Source organism: Triturus cristatus, chromosome 1_2 (genome assembly GCF_964204655.1).
Source record: "Triturus cristatus chromosome 1_2, aTriCri1.1, whole genome shotgun sequence".
NCBI lineage: Eukaryota > Metazoa > Chordata > Amphibia > Caudata > Salamandridae > Triturus > Triturus cristatus.
In genome coordinates, this window is record NC_140580.1 from 883,834,890 (window position 1) to 883,851,652 (window position 16,763).

The window sequence follows — 16,763 nt, forward strand, 5'->3', positions numbered from 1 at the left end:
CTTCGGTTCATTCACAGACACCCCTAAACACTGCCCACAGGGTTTGTTGCTCCTAAAGCCACCTGCTTTCTCTGACCACTCTTTCCAAGTCAGACCTGAGCAATCAATCCATCCTACGCTGTGTTCTCAGAACCAAACGCACCGAGGACCTAGCCAGCCAGGCTCTTCTTAGAGCCCTAATCAACAAGCATTTGCATTGCAGTAGGGCTCACTTTCGCAAGAATTTAAGCTATTGGCATTGTAAATGACTATGCTTTTTATTTGTTTTAAAAACCAAAACATAAATAAAAGGCATTGTTATTTACAATGCCAATAACTCAAACTCACGTAAATGCGAGACCTATTGCATTGCAAATGCTTGTTTAGGACTTGTGCCCTGCAGTTGGCGTGGCCAGTGCTTGGTATTGACGAACCCCACACAGCTGAGCCTTGTGCTGCCGCTGGTTTAAATTGGGTAATTGAGGGCTCTTGCAACAGCGCGAGGAAGGGGTGACCCTCTTCCCTGGAGACTTGGGAGGTGTGACCCAATCAAGAAACCGGTTCTATTCCGAGTGTAAGCAAACGCTGAGCATAGAAAAGCAGACTCTATAAAGTTGCTTTATTAGTTGGTGCTCTCAGAAAAACGCGCATCGATCACCGTCGCATCTTGACTTGTTTGAGGCTCGCCACTGTGGTAGTGTTAAACGTAACTTGCTGCTTAACGAGAGAGAAAGCTTTAAGCCACCTCCTTCGTTTGTTTGTAAATTTAAGACCCCTGAGGTGACTTGCCAGTTACACCGCATCGTGTCCGCGCTCACACGTTCTCCTCCATGTCTTTGCTTCTCTAGTCATTTCTTTCCTCTTAGCCCTCCCCCTTTAAAGAATATTTAAGTGAGAAAAAACTAGCTGTGCTGTGTGCACCCGTTCAGTTGAAGGAAGTTCGGTCGAAGGCTCGCATCCCGGGTTTGTCGCAGCTGGCAGCAGGTTGGTTCCTAGCTGTAGGTGGCGGTGTTTGTAGAGCAGCAGAACCTCCTTGCAGGAATCTTCATTGCAGTTTCGAGTTGTGTTGCAATTGAACGGATGTTTCTGCAGATCACCCAGAAACTGTCCTCCGCCCCTTGTCCCCAGTCTATCTCTCTGTAACCTGTAACAACCTGCCGCGCTCCGAAGGTACTGGTTTCAGGTAAAGCGCCTGACGGTGGTGGGTGACGTCGTGACCCGACACCCCGGATGCTTAGCTGTATTTCGCCTGCAGTTCTCGCCTGCCTGTTGCCCGTGAAGTTGTCCAGCCTGGCTCGTGACAGCTAACCACCGACTGCCTCGCCTCGCTCGATCGCCTCCAGTTCCCAGGAATGTGGGAACAGAGTTTACACGGTGAGTCAGTTTCCGTCTTCGCCCGTGATGCGGTGTATGGGTCGTCGGCTTGGTCTTCTTTGAAAGCAGCGGGGTGGAATACTTGTCACGAATCTAGCGAAGGAAGGGCGGATGTCTGACTTCTTCAAAGGAGGGTTGAGGAGGGCTGTGTGGGAGAGGGGATGTTCTCTCCATCCATCCCTGGCTCGACTATTTTGATGAAATAGGGTGAAACTGTACATTTTGGAGCATACTTTTCAATTAAATGTGTTCAAAAGCTCTGCCAAGTCACTCCTTACATATTCACGTACTTTCATGGTGTGCCAAGCCAATGCAGCCCAGCGCTTATCAGGCAGGTGTTGACACTGTATTTCTCAGACGGTGTCCCCTGTACTTCAGTGGTTACCTCCATTATTTTGGGGCCAACATCTTGTCATGGGTGCCTCCATAGACTCTGGTTGCCCCTCTTATGCTAAACATTACTTAAACTATTCTAGATCTGATTTTTTTTTTCCAAACACCTTTATTTTCAATTTTTTCAAACCCAGTACAGTAGTTATTTGATTGTGATTTGCATAGCACAGCCATCCATCCCTCATTCGTTTGATCTGGATCCCCCCAGGGTACAACACAGTATCCACTGATCGCATGCTTCTCTTTTTACTGACGTTACGTATGGTTCTCTCCCTCCACCTAATCCGTGCTATCTCCCACATGTTCCTTTGGGCTGCAGCGCCTATCTGTTGACTCTGTTGTCATCTTGGTCTAGAAATTTTTCACGTATATTTCGCCAGACTGTGATGTCCTCATCTACTCTTTGGTCCCTTCTACTAAGTTTCATGTGGGTCTCCTCTGCTAGCAACCACTCCTGGACGTCCCTCTGCCAGTGCTTTATCTTGGGTTCCCTTTGACCCATCCACGTGATGGCCATTCTACATCTGGCCAACACCAATGCCAATTGTAAAAATGTATATACCACTTTGCGGCCCTTTGACCTTTTGATGTTGCCCAGCAGGCAGCTCTGAGGAGTGTGGTCTAATCTAAGGTGTGTGGTCCGCTCGAAGTCCACTACCATTTGAGCCCAATAGCACTGCACCACCTGGTAGTTCCAAGCCAAATACACAGTCTGCCCCACTAACACTACAACGTGGGCAACTGTCAGGTTGGGGACATGTGATAAATGTCTTTAGGAGTTAAATAGGCCCTGTGCTGGAAATTGTGATGTACCAGCTTAAAGCTGGTATCTGCCGCAGGTTCCTTAACTTAGAATATCCCCAGGCGGCAGACTGGATCCGGACTTTTTTTTTTTTTTTTTGCAGCACCTCTGCGCGCTGGGGGACGGCGTCACACAGGCCCGCATTGATGTTGTCCACGTACGTGACGTCAGCGAGGTCATATGTCCCTCCCGGCGTGGTGACATCAGTTTCCTTTTCAGCGTACAACGCGGATCCGGAGTGAGCGGTTCCTCTGGCCTGTTTTCAGGCCCTTTTTCGACGCTTCGCGTCTGGAACAGTGTGCGATGCCCTCGGGCTTTAAATCCTGTACTTCCTGTTCGCGGCAAATGTCCGCGACGGACCCGCATCTTATTTGTATGTGGTGTCTCGGCTAGCACCACGACTCCACGGACTGTGACGACTGCCAACAACTCAAGCCGAAGTCCCAGCGGGAGCGCCGGATGAAGCTTCTTTCGGCACGGCTGTCCCAGTCGGAGTCGTCTCATCTCCCGACCTCTTCAAAGCAGTTCGCCGTCGTTCACCCTCTGGGGCCCCAAGGCCGTCGTTTACCACTTCTTGGTAAGTTGCGACGTATGTCGCCGAGGTCCTCTACCTCCGCCTCCTGTATAGTCAAGGGCGCTGGTTCCCGGAACATTCCGGTCCCGCACCCTATCCAGGTGCGAGGGCAACTCTGGCCCAAATGGAGGCCTATGCCACGGCCTTGCAGGCCTCACTTGAGTCCTCTCCCGTTCCTGGGGTGTCCTCGGGGCCTCCGCTATCTGTGGGGTCCCCGACTGACACGCCGGAGGGCCCCCCCCACGTCAAATGAGCACTTGCACTCAAAGGATGTCGGAGATGTGGTATCGTCAGGGCGCGGCTCGGCTGGGTCCCCCCTCTGCAACCCCTTGCACCCCTGCCGCACCGCATAGTCCCATGGGGCTCCCTGTGGCGTCGCAGGCAGTTGCTAGTGCTCGAAGCCTCACTTTGTGCACGCCTCTGCCTTTCGGTCAGGCGGACGCCAGTCCGGGGCAGGGGTCGGCGTCGTAGACTCTGCCTCCATTTCTTACTCCGGAGTCAGGGCCTTCAGTGGTCGAGGCCGAGTCGGCACTGGTGCAGTGCCGGAGGCTTGCCTCCCTGGATCCAGCTCCTTCTCCCTCTTCTTCGGAAGGTGAGATGGTCGTAGATATGGAGGCGCCTCAGCGCCGGACGGAGCCAACTCTGCGCCGGATGGGGTCGGTGCCGGATGCGGCGCAGTCTGTGCTGGCTGCGGTTGTTTTGGCGCCGCATCGATGCAGGGTTGTTGATGAGTCCTTCTCCGGAAGAGTTTGAAGAAAGTGTGGTGACGGTCTCACCCCCATCAACGCCGGTGTTTTTCTTGCCTGTTCCTCCTTTAGAATATGTGGAGCTGCCGGGTTATGGCTGCTTCAGTCGCCTTGCGGCGCCATGCTTGGTTGCGGGATAGCGTCTTCCCGGAAAATATCAGGGAGAGACTTGTTGATTTGCCCTTTTGATGGGGTTTTATTGTTCGATGCACATGCCGACTCGGCTGTTCGGCATCTTCTTGCGGGCTTTCACCCCCACCATAGACCTCTTTCTCATACGTTTGTCCTGGAGTGCTATCCTTTTGTTCAGCATCCAATTGATGCGTTATGTGTTTTTGGCTGGTGGTAAGCCTCACGTCTTTCTTTTGTATGGTCAGGGGTGATTACCCCTTCCTTGGCATCCTTTGGGTGCATTATGCGTTTTAAACTGGCAATTAGCCAACTGTGGCAGTGTTCCACAGATTGTTCCTCGGACTGTGGCTTGTCCTGATGGGTGTTCCCCGTTGTTGGGGTGTGCATATTCCGTGTGGGGTACTTGTTGGCTATTATATAGCTCCGTTTGGGTCAACTGGGCCTAGGAGATTCCTTGGCCTCTATTCCTCTTCTGGTACTCTTGTCTGCTGATTGTACGGCACTCACTGTTGGGCCTTGGCGTCATTATCTGTACATCATAGATCCTCTTACTTATCGCTTCCTTCTCCTCCTTGGGAGCTTTTAGGAGTGTTTGCACGCTTGACGGCAGCTTCGGTCTGCCATTCATGTACCGGATGTGTTCCTCTACAACTATGTTCCATGGTTGGGCATAGTTTATTTCTGTATACATGCAAGTTCCATAAATACTCTTGTTCCTGCCTCTTCCCCTCTCTTTGAAGTTGTGACGTAGGATCCCAAGTCTCCATGTTTCAGGGAGCTATTCGGTCATGCATACAGCATTTCTGACAAAGCACTCTTTTGTGTTCCACTTACTGGAGTTGTTTCCAGTTCCTGAACAATCTATTTTCTGGACAGAGGTTAATTTCTTCCATTCGGAGGGTGTGGTCTGCAATTTTGCATCTCTACGCCTTAGTAATTTGGTGACTCTGCTGCTCCTTCCTTCGGAGGTGCCTCCTTCTTGCAGTTCACTTTATTTGATATTCTTTTGATATCAGCTGGGCATACAGGACAACACTTCTACTGTCAGTCGTCCGAGGTCTACGCCCTGCGTATCTGTATTTCACGCGCTGGCTATAATTTTTGGCCTTCCAGCTGCCTGGTCGCGTAGCCTTGTGCTTATTTTAGATATGCCCCCTTCTGGTCGCTGTGGCTGTTTGCTCTGCATTTTTCTATGGTGGCCTACGTCTGCGTGCTTCACTTTATCACTGTTCACCCCTGTTTTTAGGTCTCGCCTAGCGAACGCAGCGCATGCGCTGCTTCGCCTTGGTGAGACAATTGTTGTCGGTTTGGTGCGCGAAGCGAGACAAACCATGTGCGTGCACGGACAGGCGATGTGCACGCGCATGGCGTCTCCTCTCTGCCTCACCCGCTCCCACCGTGCGCTCACACGCTCCCACCGTGCGCTTGATTCAGGATTAACGTATGGGTTAACTCAATTTAGAGTTGTTTGTTAGCCCTTCTGTACTGTCAGCGGCTAGCATACACCGCTTACTAGATACAACACGTCTTTTAAGCATTATGGATGTAACCGCTGTTCCATGCCGTCAGATCCAGCCACCTCGCGCGTTAAGACATCAGGCAACAGACATCTCTAACAAGGTAGGAAACGCCGCAATTATTTCAATATGGGTTAGTCAGTAATCTCAACTTACAGATGGCACAGATTCAAGCATGAGCTAACTCAGTTTGGACTAGTTTGTTAGACCTTCTCTACTATCGGCGGCTAGCATACGCAATATGCGCAACACATCTCGTAAGCATTATGGCTGTTTCTTCCTTTAACTTCCGTATTTAAAAATATCCAATATCACAAGTCGCTTTTTCCTGACTCGTTTAGTGTATTGAACAAAGGAAATATGAGAAGAATGAGCGAAAAATTATTTTGGAAGAGGAACGCAAACTCTGCACCAGAGGAAAATGCTTTCTGTGCAACATCCACAGATAGGTATGTAAAGTGGGACATCACTATTTCGGAGTAAGAAAAAAAGCAACCATATGCCTCGCTTTCAATTTTCACCCAATAGATAGGTTTCAATAAGATGACACAAACTAAAACACACGGCTCAGTTGTAGGTTTCTGTTGGGATCAGGTCAGCTTTGTTTAGACAGGATGAAGGCAGAGAGGCAATTAATTTTGACATAATGATCAATTGCTTGGGGTCGCTGGAGTCCTGGCTAATAAACAACTTGAAGTTGTTAGACCGCACCATGAGGGGGAATACTAGTTTATGGGAGTTAAGTGTTTCTGGCAAGCTAATTTTCTGTTCTTCGAACTTAAAAAGGTATCCATGGTCCAGCCATTTTTGACTTGCAAGCTCTCCGGTGAGAGGATTCCTTCAAACTGTCTTAGTGTAGGCTGAACACTAAATTCGCCAAAGTGTCAAAACAGCCAAGTGCAGGGCCAAGAAACAAAGAATACTTTTTCAATACTCGCTTGCTTTCACACAGACACATATTGTCTAGCTTCACTCGGGAGAGCTTTTACGCGCATCCTTTGTTTGCTTTAGGGCTCTGAGGTTTCTCTATTATATCGCTTCTATACAAAATGCACACCTGTAGTATGCTGCACCACTTGCCAATGAGACGCAATTAGACACAGGTGTTGCAAAGGCTCATAAATCAGTGGGAGTCCAGTCACGTGATTAAAGACATTGCCATTTACAATCCTAATATCTCTAATTCAAGTAAACACAAGACCTATTGCATTTCCAAGGCCTGTATTTACTGGCATTCGAAGAACGTGAAACAAGAGTGTGAGCGGAGCACATATGTAAAATAAAAACCACACGGAATGCCCTTAGAATTCTACCTATGATGTGGCGTACCACTTTTTAAGAATTCGCACTACTCGCTTGATTGTAAGGAAGTGTGGCCTATAGGCCTGAGTTCCAGGTTGGAGTTTAGGCGTCAGCTCGAAACCCTGTCATTCTGGGTGCATCAATGAAACGTCCCGTGCCCAAGTAAGTAATCTGATCTTGTGTAATGTGGTCCTCATGTAAAGTGCTCTGATGCCTTTGGGCTAAGTTCGTTGCATGTAAAACTGCACAAAAAATGAAGATAGATGTATTGGGTTGTCATTAGAAGCAGTTGCCTTGTATGTGCTTTTCGACAAAATGCTTTATGCACAGTTTCTTACAATTTCTTTTTTGTTTATTGTGAAATGTTAATAGGGTCGTGGCAGTGCTTAATTTGTGCAGGTGATGGACACTGTTGTACATTTTTGGGGGACTAGTTCTTATGTTTTTTTTTCTTTTTTTTTAATCCTAAGTTTCTTTTGTTGCATTATTATTTGCAACGCCAGTAGCTCAACCTTTCAGTAATGCGAGGCCTATTGCATTGCAAATGCTAGTTTCCCCTTTTTGGGGCTGGGTGTGCAATTAACTGGGTTCTTGTCCCCGCCTCCCATTCGAGAAACCTTGCTGGGTTCTACCTATTAGCCTTTGGTTCTTGGCCGTAGCCTCTCCGGTCTTCCTTCCGTGGGCTAGCCTGGTAGGCTCTGGTTGCCTCTCTTCATGTTTCTTCTTGCCATTTGGTCGGTGTTCACATGGTGCGTCATTACACTGAGAGGGGTCCTTCCTTCTCTCTCTTTCTTTTATTCTGGTATATGGCTGGTGCCGTTTCTATCTTTCATGCTTATGCTGGTATGGCGTAGCACCATTCTGGCACTTTTGGGATGTCTTGCATTCCGTTATCTTTTACTCTTCCGAGCTATTTGAGTTGCTGTCTGGCTGTTGCGCCACAGCCTTCCCCATTGTCTATGACTTTGTGCCGGCTCATGTGCTTGACGCTTCTGTTGTTCTGTCGCAGACCCACCTCCCCTTTTGGGGTATGGCTGTGGTATCTATTCTAAGTTGAGGAATCTGCGGTTAGATGTCTCTATCAGATGTACGAGTTACTTCCCTTCGGTAACGATGTATCTGGTAGAGACGTTGTCTAGCCGCAAATTCCTTAATGCCCACCCAGCCTCCCCGTTCTGCGAACAACTTGCCAACTGGAGTTTTCCACTAGCCTCTTCAGTTGCTGTTGGTTTTCCCTAACGGGTACTCGCATTGTTGTGCCTCTTCAGAGTTGCCATAATAAGGCTGACTCCCTTTTGGAGGTTTGCTACATTCAGCGTGATCTCTTTTGCTTATCCTTCAGCAGTAGAATCATCTTCATTTTCTTTTTTTCTCCTGCTACCTTCCTTCCCTCCTGCCCACTCTATTGGCTCAGGGTTCTGGTCTCCTCTACAGTCGTCTTCCTTAGGGATCTGTTACCCTCTGTCTCAGATCTCCATTATTGTAGGGGTAGTGCCTGTCTTTTCATTTTCATTCATTCCTACGATGTTCTCTTTGTGCTCCATTGTTGCTACGTGACACAGTTCTACATGGTGATGTTTCTGTCTGGTGTTCTACATGGTAATGTCGGACTACTCTAACTGTTGAGATGTTCTTCCCTTGCTGCTCTCGGGAAGGGTCTTCGCTTTGCTTGTGGGGTTCTTTCTCACAGCTTATATGTACGCAGTGTCTACTTCTCTCTTCTCAATGGTGTCTTGCACCATCCTCCTTTATTCATGCGTTTTTTTTTCCTCGCACACTTCCCATACTTTCACAGTTTTTTTGTTGGTGGCTCCGCGTTGTACCGCGGAAAAGTTTCTCAGAAGAAAACTGATGTCAGCGCGCTGGGAGGGACTAATATAACCTCTCTGAAGTCACGTACGTGGACGACGGCGGGGCCGTGTGGCCCCTTCCCCCGGCGCGCAGAGGTGTTGCTGCAAACATTTTTCCGGATCCAGTCTGACGCCTGGTGATATTCTAAGTTAAGGAATCTGCGGCTAGACAACATCTCTACTAGATACATCGTTGGCAAAGGTAAGTAACTCGTACGTTACAAGAGACAGTACGTGTAAGGTCACAGACACGCGTCCGGTCTCCATCAATCAACCGGGTTTCTATTTTAGCAATCCCAGGCCATTCGTGCCCGCAATGGGGATCCCGCCACTTCTGCTCTCATAGCTTTACATAACAATGTGATTAGATGCCTGCCTGTGTCGCAGGACCGCAGGATCCCCAGGGTATGAGTAGGTTTGGGTGCAGCAGGGTAAGAGGGCCAGGTCAACTTGGCAATCTCTGCTAGCCTGGCGTGATGCAAGAAGTGCCCTGGCATAGCGTGAATTCTTCGCAAGCCTCTTCAAAGGTTATGAAAGTCTCTCCAGGGATTAAATCCCCAATGTAGGGTGCACCCGCTCTCCTGTCATGCTTGGAAGGACAAATTGTCCATCATTTCTCTAATTGGTTTCAGTATCCAAACCGGGAGTTCTAGGTGGAATGGGACCCCGTTTCAGCACTGTCTTGACAAAACGTTGCCATATTATCACTGTCTGTTGGACTATGAATGGGATAGCTTTCGAGATACCCGCACCTTCATTATTAATTCTGGCAGTCAACCAGATTCCACCATCCCTGTCAGCAGTCTCTTTTCCAAATTGTCTCCCGCATCCAGCCAATGAGCCGAATGTTGTAGGTGTGAAGCATAGTAATACAGGTCCAATTACAGCACCTCAATTTCCCCCGTCTTTGTGTAGTCTGGTCAATGCAGCAAGAACTACCCTACTGTGCCTGCCTGTCCATAGCAAGGAGACCAGGATTGATTCTGGTTGGTAGGGGGCATAGCGAGTCCTGCAGGCCATAAAAGCATCACAGTAATATCACCATTTTGGAGATGGGTAGTCTACCCATCAAGGAGAAGGGCAGTGTGTTCCAGACGGACACCAACTTCTTTAGCGTATGCAGCACCCTGTCTGTTAAGGTGCAGTTGCTGTGTTCTGGTGTGTGCCACCCAGATCCCCAGGTATTTAAATTGTGCCAGCTACTTAAGCAAGTCGCTGTCTGGGAGGCAGTCCACCAGTGTGTCAACCAGGGATGTGAGGGGAAATGGCATCTATTTTTAGAGCGGTTGAGCCGGAGATCTTAGTGGTCCACGAACTCATCTAATAAGCGCACCAGTATCGGTAATGTGACTGTGGGTTGAGGGGGATAAAATAAGTGTTGTCCGCGTATAGCAATAATTTATGTTGGACGTCTCCCAGGCACATACCCCAGTCGCGCAGCTCCCTATGTACCCATACCGCCAGGGGTTCCATCGTTAGCATTGTGAATGGTCTATACATACATATCTATCCCTCCCTCATGTTTGGTAGTAGTAGCCCTACTTCGCGTGCCTCAAGAAAACCATCCAGGAGTCACTGCTTGATTGTTGCTGAAAACGCTTGATAAAATTCAGGTGGGAAGCCATCCTCACCTGGTACCTTAGCCTGTGAGAGCATATCCAATGCTGACATAAGCTCCTCGAGTTCAGTGGGGGCATCCATGCATCGGCTACAGTTAGATCAAGCCTGGGGATGTCTATGCTCTCCAGGAATTGCGTGTATCGGTTTGGGTCTGTCTGGTGTAAACTCGTTGTAGGTGCTCCCGGAACGTGTCCATTATACCCGCTCTGGAGGTGATCCTGGTACCCTCAGGTGTTTTCAGATATGTTGTGAGTGGTGGCATGTTCTTCCTTCGAAGAATCCATGGCTACTAGCCTTCCTGACTTGTCGCCGCCTCTGTGCAGCCTCTGTCTAAATTGTTCCAGCATGTACTTGTCTAATCTGTCCCAGATGTCCTATGTGCCTGCACATTCTTTGTTGTCTCTTACGTGTCTGTATGGGCCATGTCCCCCGCCTGTGTCAAAGCCAGTGTCCTTTCCTCCCTACTTCACTCCGCCTGCAGCTGTCTATGGACCCCACAGGTTAGTCCCAGGCAGGTTCCCCTCAGCACTGTTTTGAAGGCTTCCCATTTTGTGGCCCTACAGGCCATGGAGCCCCACTTAGCCTCCATGTAGTAGGTCAGTGAGCACCTCCCGTCCAACTGGTTCCCCTAGGATGTCCACCGGCATCCTCCAGGACCTCTCACCTTGTGCAGAGCCACCCCAGTATAATGCGGAGCTGACTGGAAAGTGAACTGATAGGAAACGTGATTGGTGTGTCAACTCAATGTCACTTATTCATGTGAATCTAGCCACCAGTATCCTAGCTAACCTGCTGGAGGTGTAATGTGTCGTAGAATGACATGTGCATGCCTGTTGGGTAGGATGGCCCACCTGCCAGACATTCTTCAGGCCCAAACTCTTTGTTATCCCGCCAAGGGCTGCGGTCATGAGCTGTTTTGTGTCTGATTGGGGGGTGGGGGGGGGAGGTGTTCTATATAAATTGAGGTGTGGGACGCAATTGAAGTCTCCCAGCCATACCAGGGACGAGCCAACATCCTGCATTATCAGGGACTGCATGTTCTGAAAGAAGGTGGGATTATCAGTATTCATGGCGTAAGTGTTCAGCATGATCCAATCCTGCCCATCCAGGGTCCCCTGTAACAAGACCTACCACCCTCCCACATCAGCTTCCATTTCAATTGCGCAGATTAGAGTGTCACTGGTAAATGTAAAAAAAAAGGAGTGGAATATCTGTCCCTGCCATTTTTTAGCTAGTCACGTGGCGCCTGCGTTGTCCAGGCGAGTTTCCTGCAGGCATGCTGTGTGTTTTAATGCTGTTTCAAAAAGATGCATTAAGTGAACAGTGGTTCTGCCACATAAAGTGCTTAAAAAGATCAAGTTCTTTTGGTATCCCTCTAATAAGATGGGATTTCAATTAATGATGGACATAAGAATAAGTCCAAACTAAAGTGACTATACCATAAACTACTCATACTGTTCAGAATATGTTTAGGATTGTTATGACAGAATTATAAAAAAGGACATTTACATACACACAGATATATATAGTGTACAGCTACACTTTTTAGCGAGTGAGAAACATGTAAAGTGAGAGAGTGTTTACATCTATATATCACAACACAATTCGAACATGACCAATAAACCTATATCACAATGGTACATTTAAACACAGCGTGAAATACATAAAAAGTATGATTAAACAAGACCAGGAATTTATCCTCCTATTCTCTAATGGTGTGGTTGATCAATGACACTTGTAAGTATGCGTCGACGTTTCGACCCCTGGGGATTAGCGTGAATGTAAAACCATCAGCTCGGGGTCTTCCTCAAGACTAAGTATAATGTCTGTGTGTTGCCTTTAGTTTCGGTTCCACCTGGATACCATAGTAATAAATGTTATGTACAGCATGGCAGCTTGTATATATGAAGAAATGCGTTCACCTTGATTCGAAAACATATCCTCTTGTCTGAGTTTCAAGAAGATGAGCACCCTATACCTCTTAATATATGTTCCTAAGCCCCTGATATTCCAGGTTAGGACTCTGTTGCCCCCCCCCTTCATCCTCTTTGACTTATGGAGTGTGCCTCCCTCCTGTTGTTCCATCACCCCTTCCAACTGCTGTTCAACTATTAACACAAATAAATAAAACAGACCGAACCAACCAAACGCCCCCCACCCACGGGCAAACATAGTGCAACCGTTTGACTCTCTATCCACCCAGTGCTTGTACCAGGACATTTACTTCATCCCAGCAAGTCCAACGGGGACAGGGTAACACTCCTGCATACAATATACCTGCTTCATTCCAATTGCAACTGGTCTCGCTAAGCATGTTCATGTGCTCCATCTGGTAAACTCTAACCACATGTTAAAGTCCTATCCATATTAGCATTGTCCGGCAGACCAGACTATCACCATATAATGCTACAGATACGCCAGTATCATCTTTGCTTCCCTCCCAGGCACTCATATAACCAGCCCCCAAAATTCTAAAACGCAGTCATCTCCAGTCCCCACCTCCGGGGTGACCAGGGTATCTGGTACAAAATCCAATATGTGGCTCGGGCCCACAGTCTTCGTTCCATCCACGAGCAGTTGCATGTCAGTGTCTGGTTCCATATCTTGTGTTTCTGAGGTGCTTAGCTGCATGGTTCCATCCTCCCTATTTGTCACTTTCCGGGGACCCAATGGGACCTTGCTGAGTGGTGATGGCGGGGGGGGGGGGCCCCCATGGGGGTGGGATCCTTGTTCTGTTGTTGGCTGTTGCCCGGTCGCCTTCCCTTCAGTCTCACTGGGTAAAGGATTTTCGTTGCTCCTGTACTTGTTTTGTATAGTTCGGGTTGATGGCGGTTTTGATGTTACTGAAGAGGGGGACGGCATGCTCTCAGTGCGCTCGGAGGATTCAGTCCCTATCGCGGAAGTTAAGGAATTTTGCTGTGATGGCCCTGGGGGAGGAGCTCCCCCGGATGGAGGGGGGGTGGGGGCGGACGTACCAGCGCTCTATGCGCTCTTTTCACTATGAAACTCCGACAGGCCCTGTGGTTTGAGCTCCGTCTTCACCCAGTCCTCCAGGAACTTTTCCTCAGACTCCCTCTGCCTTTTCAAGGAACCCGAGGACATGGATATTGTTACAATGGGAGCATCCCTCTGCATTCTTGGTGCAACATTCTAAATCCTCAGTGACCGAAGCAATCTGTCGCATGAGGACCGCAACTTCACCCTGCAGCTCAACAATGTTTCCTTCTGCAGTCATGACTTTATTCTCAACTTTCCACAAGACCTCTCGTAGGAAATTAACATCAATAGATGCTGTCTCTATTTTGTGTTTGAGCGCAGTCTGGGATCCCTGGATAGCTGCCAACAGTTCAGAACCTGGAAGGATTGGTGTCTGCTTCTGGCAGGCCCCTTCTTCATCTATCCCCCTCTCCCCCCCTCTCCCCCCGCTCGTCACGTTATTCTCCTGGTTGGCTGATGCGGGGTGGTATGTTGTGCGATGGTATTCACGGTTTTCGAGCACGCTGATCGCTCCTTACCCATGGTGTGCTCCAGAGGACGGTAGTTCACTCTCCCAGTCCGTCACTGGCTTGTATCACCGAGGCCTCCAGAGTTTCGGAGCACGACCTGCTGGCACCGGTGCCCCAGATTCCTTGTTAAGCTGTGTTAGCCTGCCGGAAGTTACTCAAGCCGCCAAGGTCAATCTTGTGAGGGGCATGATTCTCAGTCCCAGTGGCGTGAGACTTTTCAGTCGGGAGGAGCGTTCCGCTGCTCAGCACCACGCTGAGCTAAACTTGTCCCCAGATGTCCCGGTCGCAATCAGTCAAGTTTCTTTTCAATCAATCTGGTTTCTTGTAAAGTGCGACTACTCACCCGTTAGGGCCTCAAGGCGCTGAGTGGGGAGAGGGTGGGTAGAACTGCTGTTCAATAGAAGAGCCAGGTCTTGAGGTCCTTCCTGAATTGTAGCAACAGGTATTGCGTGAGCTGTAGAGGCAAGGAGTTCCAGCGCATCGCAGCGAGGTAGGAGAAGGATCTTTCTCCAGCAATTGTATTGCGGACCCATGGGATGGTGGCCACGGCCAGTTACGTGGAGAAGAAATGTCTGGTGCGAGTGTAGAGAGAGGTGGTGGTTGAGGTATGCAGGTCCTGTGTTGTGGAGGGCTTTGAAGGCCTGCATGAGGAGCTTGAAGGGAATTCCTTTGTTGATAGGTAGCCAGTGAAGGTTTCTCAAGTGGCCAGTAATGTAGCTGTGGCGTGGGATGTTCAGGATCAGTCTAGCGTAGGCGTTCTGGATGTTCTGCAGTTTCTTTAGGAGGTTTTGGGAGTGCGTTGCCATAGTCGAGACTGCTGCTGATGAGCATATGGGTGACCGTTTTCCTGGAGTCGGTAGGGATCCACTTGAAGATCTTGCGAAGCAGGCAGAGCGTGTGGAAGCAGGAGGACAAGAAGGCGTTGATTTGGCTCTTCATTGAGAGCGAGGGGTCCAGGATGATGCTGAGGTTACGTGTGTGGTCCGTGGATGTGGGGGCGCTGAGCACTGCAGGCCACCAGGAGTCTTCCCAGGCGTAGAAGGTGAAACCCAAGATGAGGACTTCAGTCTTGTCTGAGTTGAGCTTGAGGCAGCTGTCCTTCATCCAAGTGGCAACTTCCTTCATCCCGTTGTGGAAGATGCTCTTGGCTGCTGTGGGTTCGTCTGTGAGGAAGGGATTCAGCTGGGTGTCGTTGACGTAGGTGACAATGAGTCTGTGGCTTCTGACAATGGCTGCAAGCGGGGCAATGTAGATGTTGAAGGTGGTAGGGCTCGGGGAGGCTCCCTGAGGCACTGCACAGCTGATCTCTGTGGGTTCTGAGTTGAACAGTGGTAGTCTGACTCTGTGTTTGGCCGGTGAGGAAGAAGCCGATCCATTCTAGGGCTTTGTCGCTGATGCCGGTGTCTATTCTTGTGCAGAGGGTGTGGTAGGAGATGGTGTAGAAGGCTGCTGAGAGGCCCAGGAGGATGAGGGCAGCAGTCTCGCCTCAGTCAGGTAGGTTGCGGATGTTGTCTGTAGCGGCGAGGAGAGCAGTCTCGGTGCTGTGGTTGCTTCTGGAGCCTGATTGGGAGGGGTCCAGGATGTTGTTCGTTTTGATGAACATGTAGAGCTGGGTGTTTATGACTTTCTCGATGACTTTGGCTGGGAAGGGGAGCAGAGAGATGGGCCTCAGGGTCCCTCCGATTGTCTACACCACGAATATTGTGGCGGCTGATGCTGTATGGTGAGTGGCTGATCTGGGTTGGTCAAAGTTGCAGTGCGCCAGCGGTCAGTTACTGGGCTCTCATGCACTGGTGGGAGCAACTGCCCACATGTGCGTTCTGTAGGGGATTTGTTGAGTGATCGGGATCCGGCCCAGTAGAGATCCCCCAGTGCAGTCTCCTCTGCTTATTACCCACTGTCGCCAGGCTGTTTGGATTTATCGTTAGGCGAGCAGGCATCCACTCCACAGCTGACCCAATGCAGACATGGCCCCCAGAATATCATTGTAATGAACCAGGACAGACTGGGCCCAGAATCACCGCCCAAAGGCTGCGCGTACCAACACACAGGGCCACACAGGTCTAGGCCCAATATGTTCAATGCAGCGGGCCAACAAGGGTTCAGAGGTCTGGTCATCTGCAGACTGACAGGGTTCCGCAGGCTCTGTAATCTATTCACCCCAGGCTGGTGAGGTTGTCATGGGTCTATGTTTTCACCCCAAGTGCCGCACTGCCTACTCCTCGGAGCCCTCTCACCTGGCACCTTCATCAGGCATTCAGGGGCAGTAGACACAGATGCACCCCTCCACAGTCGCCCGCCCAGTGCTGCTGGCTTCCAGTGCCCACAGGCTACAGCAGCGCATCACCGGGAGGGGTCAGCGTGCAAGCCGCATTGAGCTGCCGACCTCCGCTGCCGCCTGGGGGAAGACATGTATCCAATGGGAGACCTCCTTGCTCCCGGGGCCCCCCAGCTTCCACCGTGTTGGATTTGGCTTCCGTGGGTGAGTGTGGTCGGTGGGCTGCCAGGAGCAAGCCAGCCTAGCAGTCGGATGTCTCCCTGAGTGCTGCCGGGCAAGACGGGCTTACTCCTCAGACCGGAGGGGAGTTGCCAGCGCCAACCAATCCCTCCAACGACGATCCACTGTAGTTCTTGGGGTCCCCTCCCAGGGTGCTATTCACGTAGGCTCAGGGTAAATGGACGTGGACGCCGTGTTGGCGCTGTTGTCAGATTGGTCCCTGCTGCTCCCATCCATATTCAGTGCTCCGGGCTCACGCAGTGTTATCGGGCGCATTGACTGTCGGTCACAGAACACACTCACGTTGGGGCGCCTCAGCCCTCTGGCTGTAAATACATCAGGCCACTGCTGGCAGCAGCTGCTTTTCATTGTAGGCTGTCGCACAGCTCGAACCAGGCCCTGGCTATGCCCCAGGTGAGGTCTCCACTGCTCGTCTTGATTCAGTGCGAGGGACGCCATTTAAGGCTGGCA

The 16,763-nt window shown here is 50.0% G+C and overlaps 1 protein-coding gene across 8 annotated transcripts in view; it reads left to right on the top strand.

The window, feature by feature from the left end:
• Positions 1-16,763, top strand: part of NADK (NAD kinase) — a 574,415-nt gene that overhangs the window by 209,035 nt on the left and 348,617 nt on the right. The window contains exon 1 of one of the 8 annotated variants that reach the window (XM_085609376.1): positions 774-1,353. The exons of the other annotated variants lie outside the window; for them this stretch is intronic. Coding sequence (XP_085465502.1) covers positions 1,332-1,353 — 22 coding nt within the window. The 5' untranslated portion in view covers positions 774-1,331. Of the gene's footprint in view, positions 1-773; positions 1,354-16,763 lie in introns of those variants that run through there. 8 annotated transcript variants of the gene reach the window in all.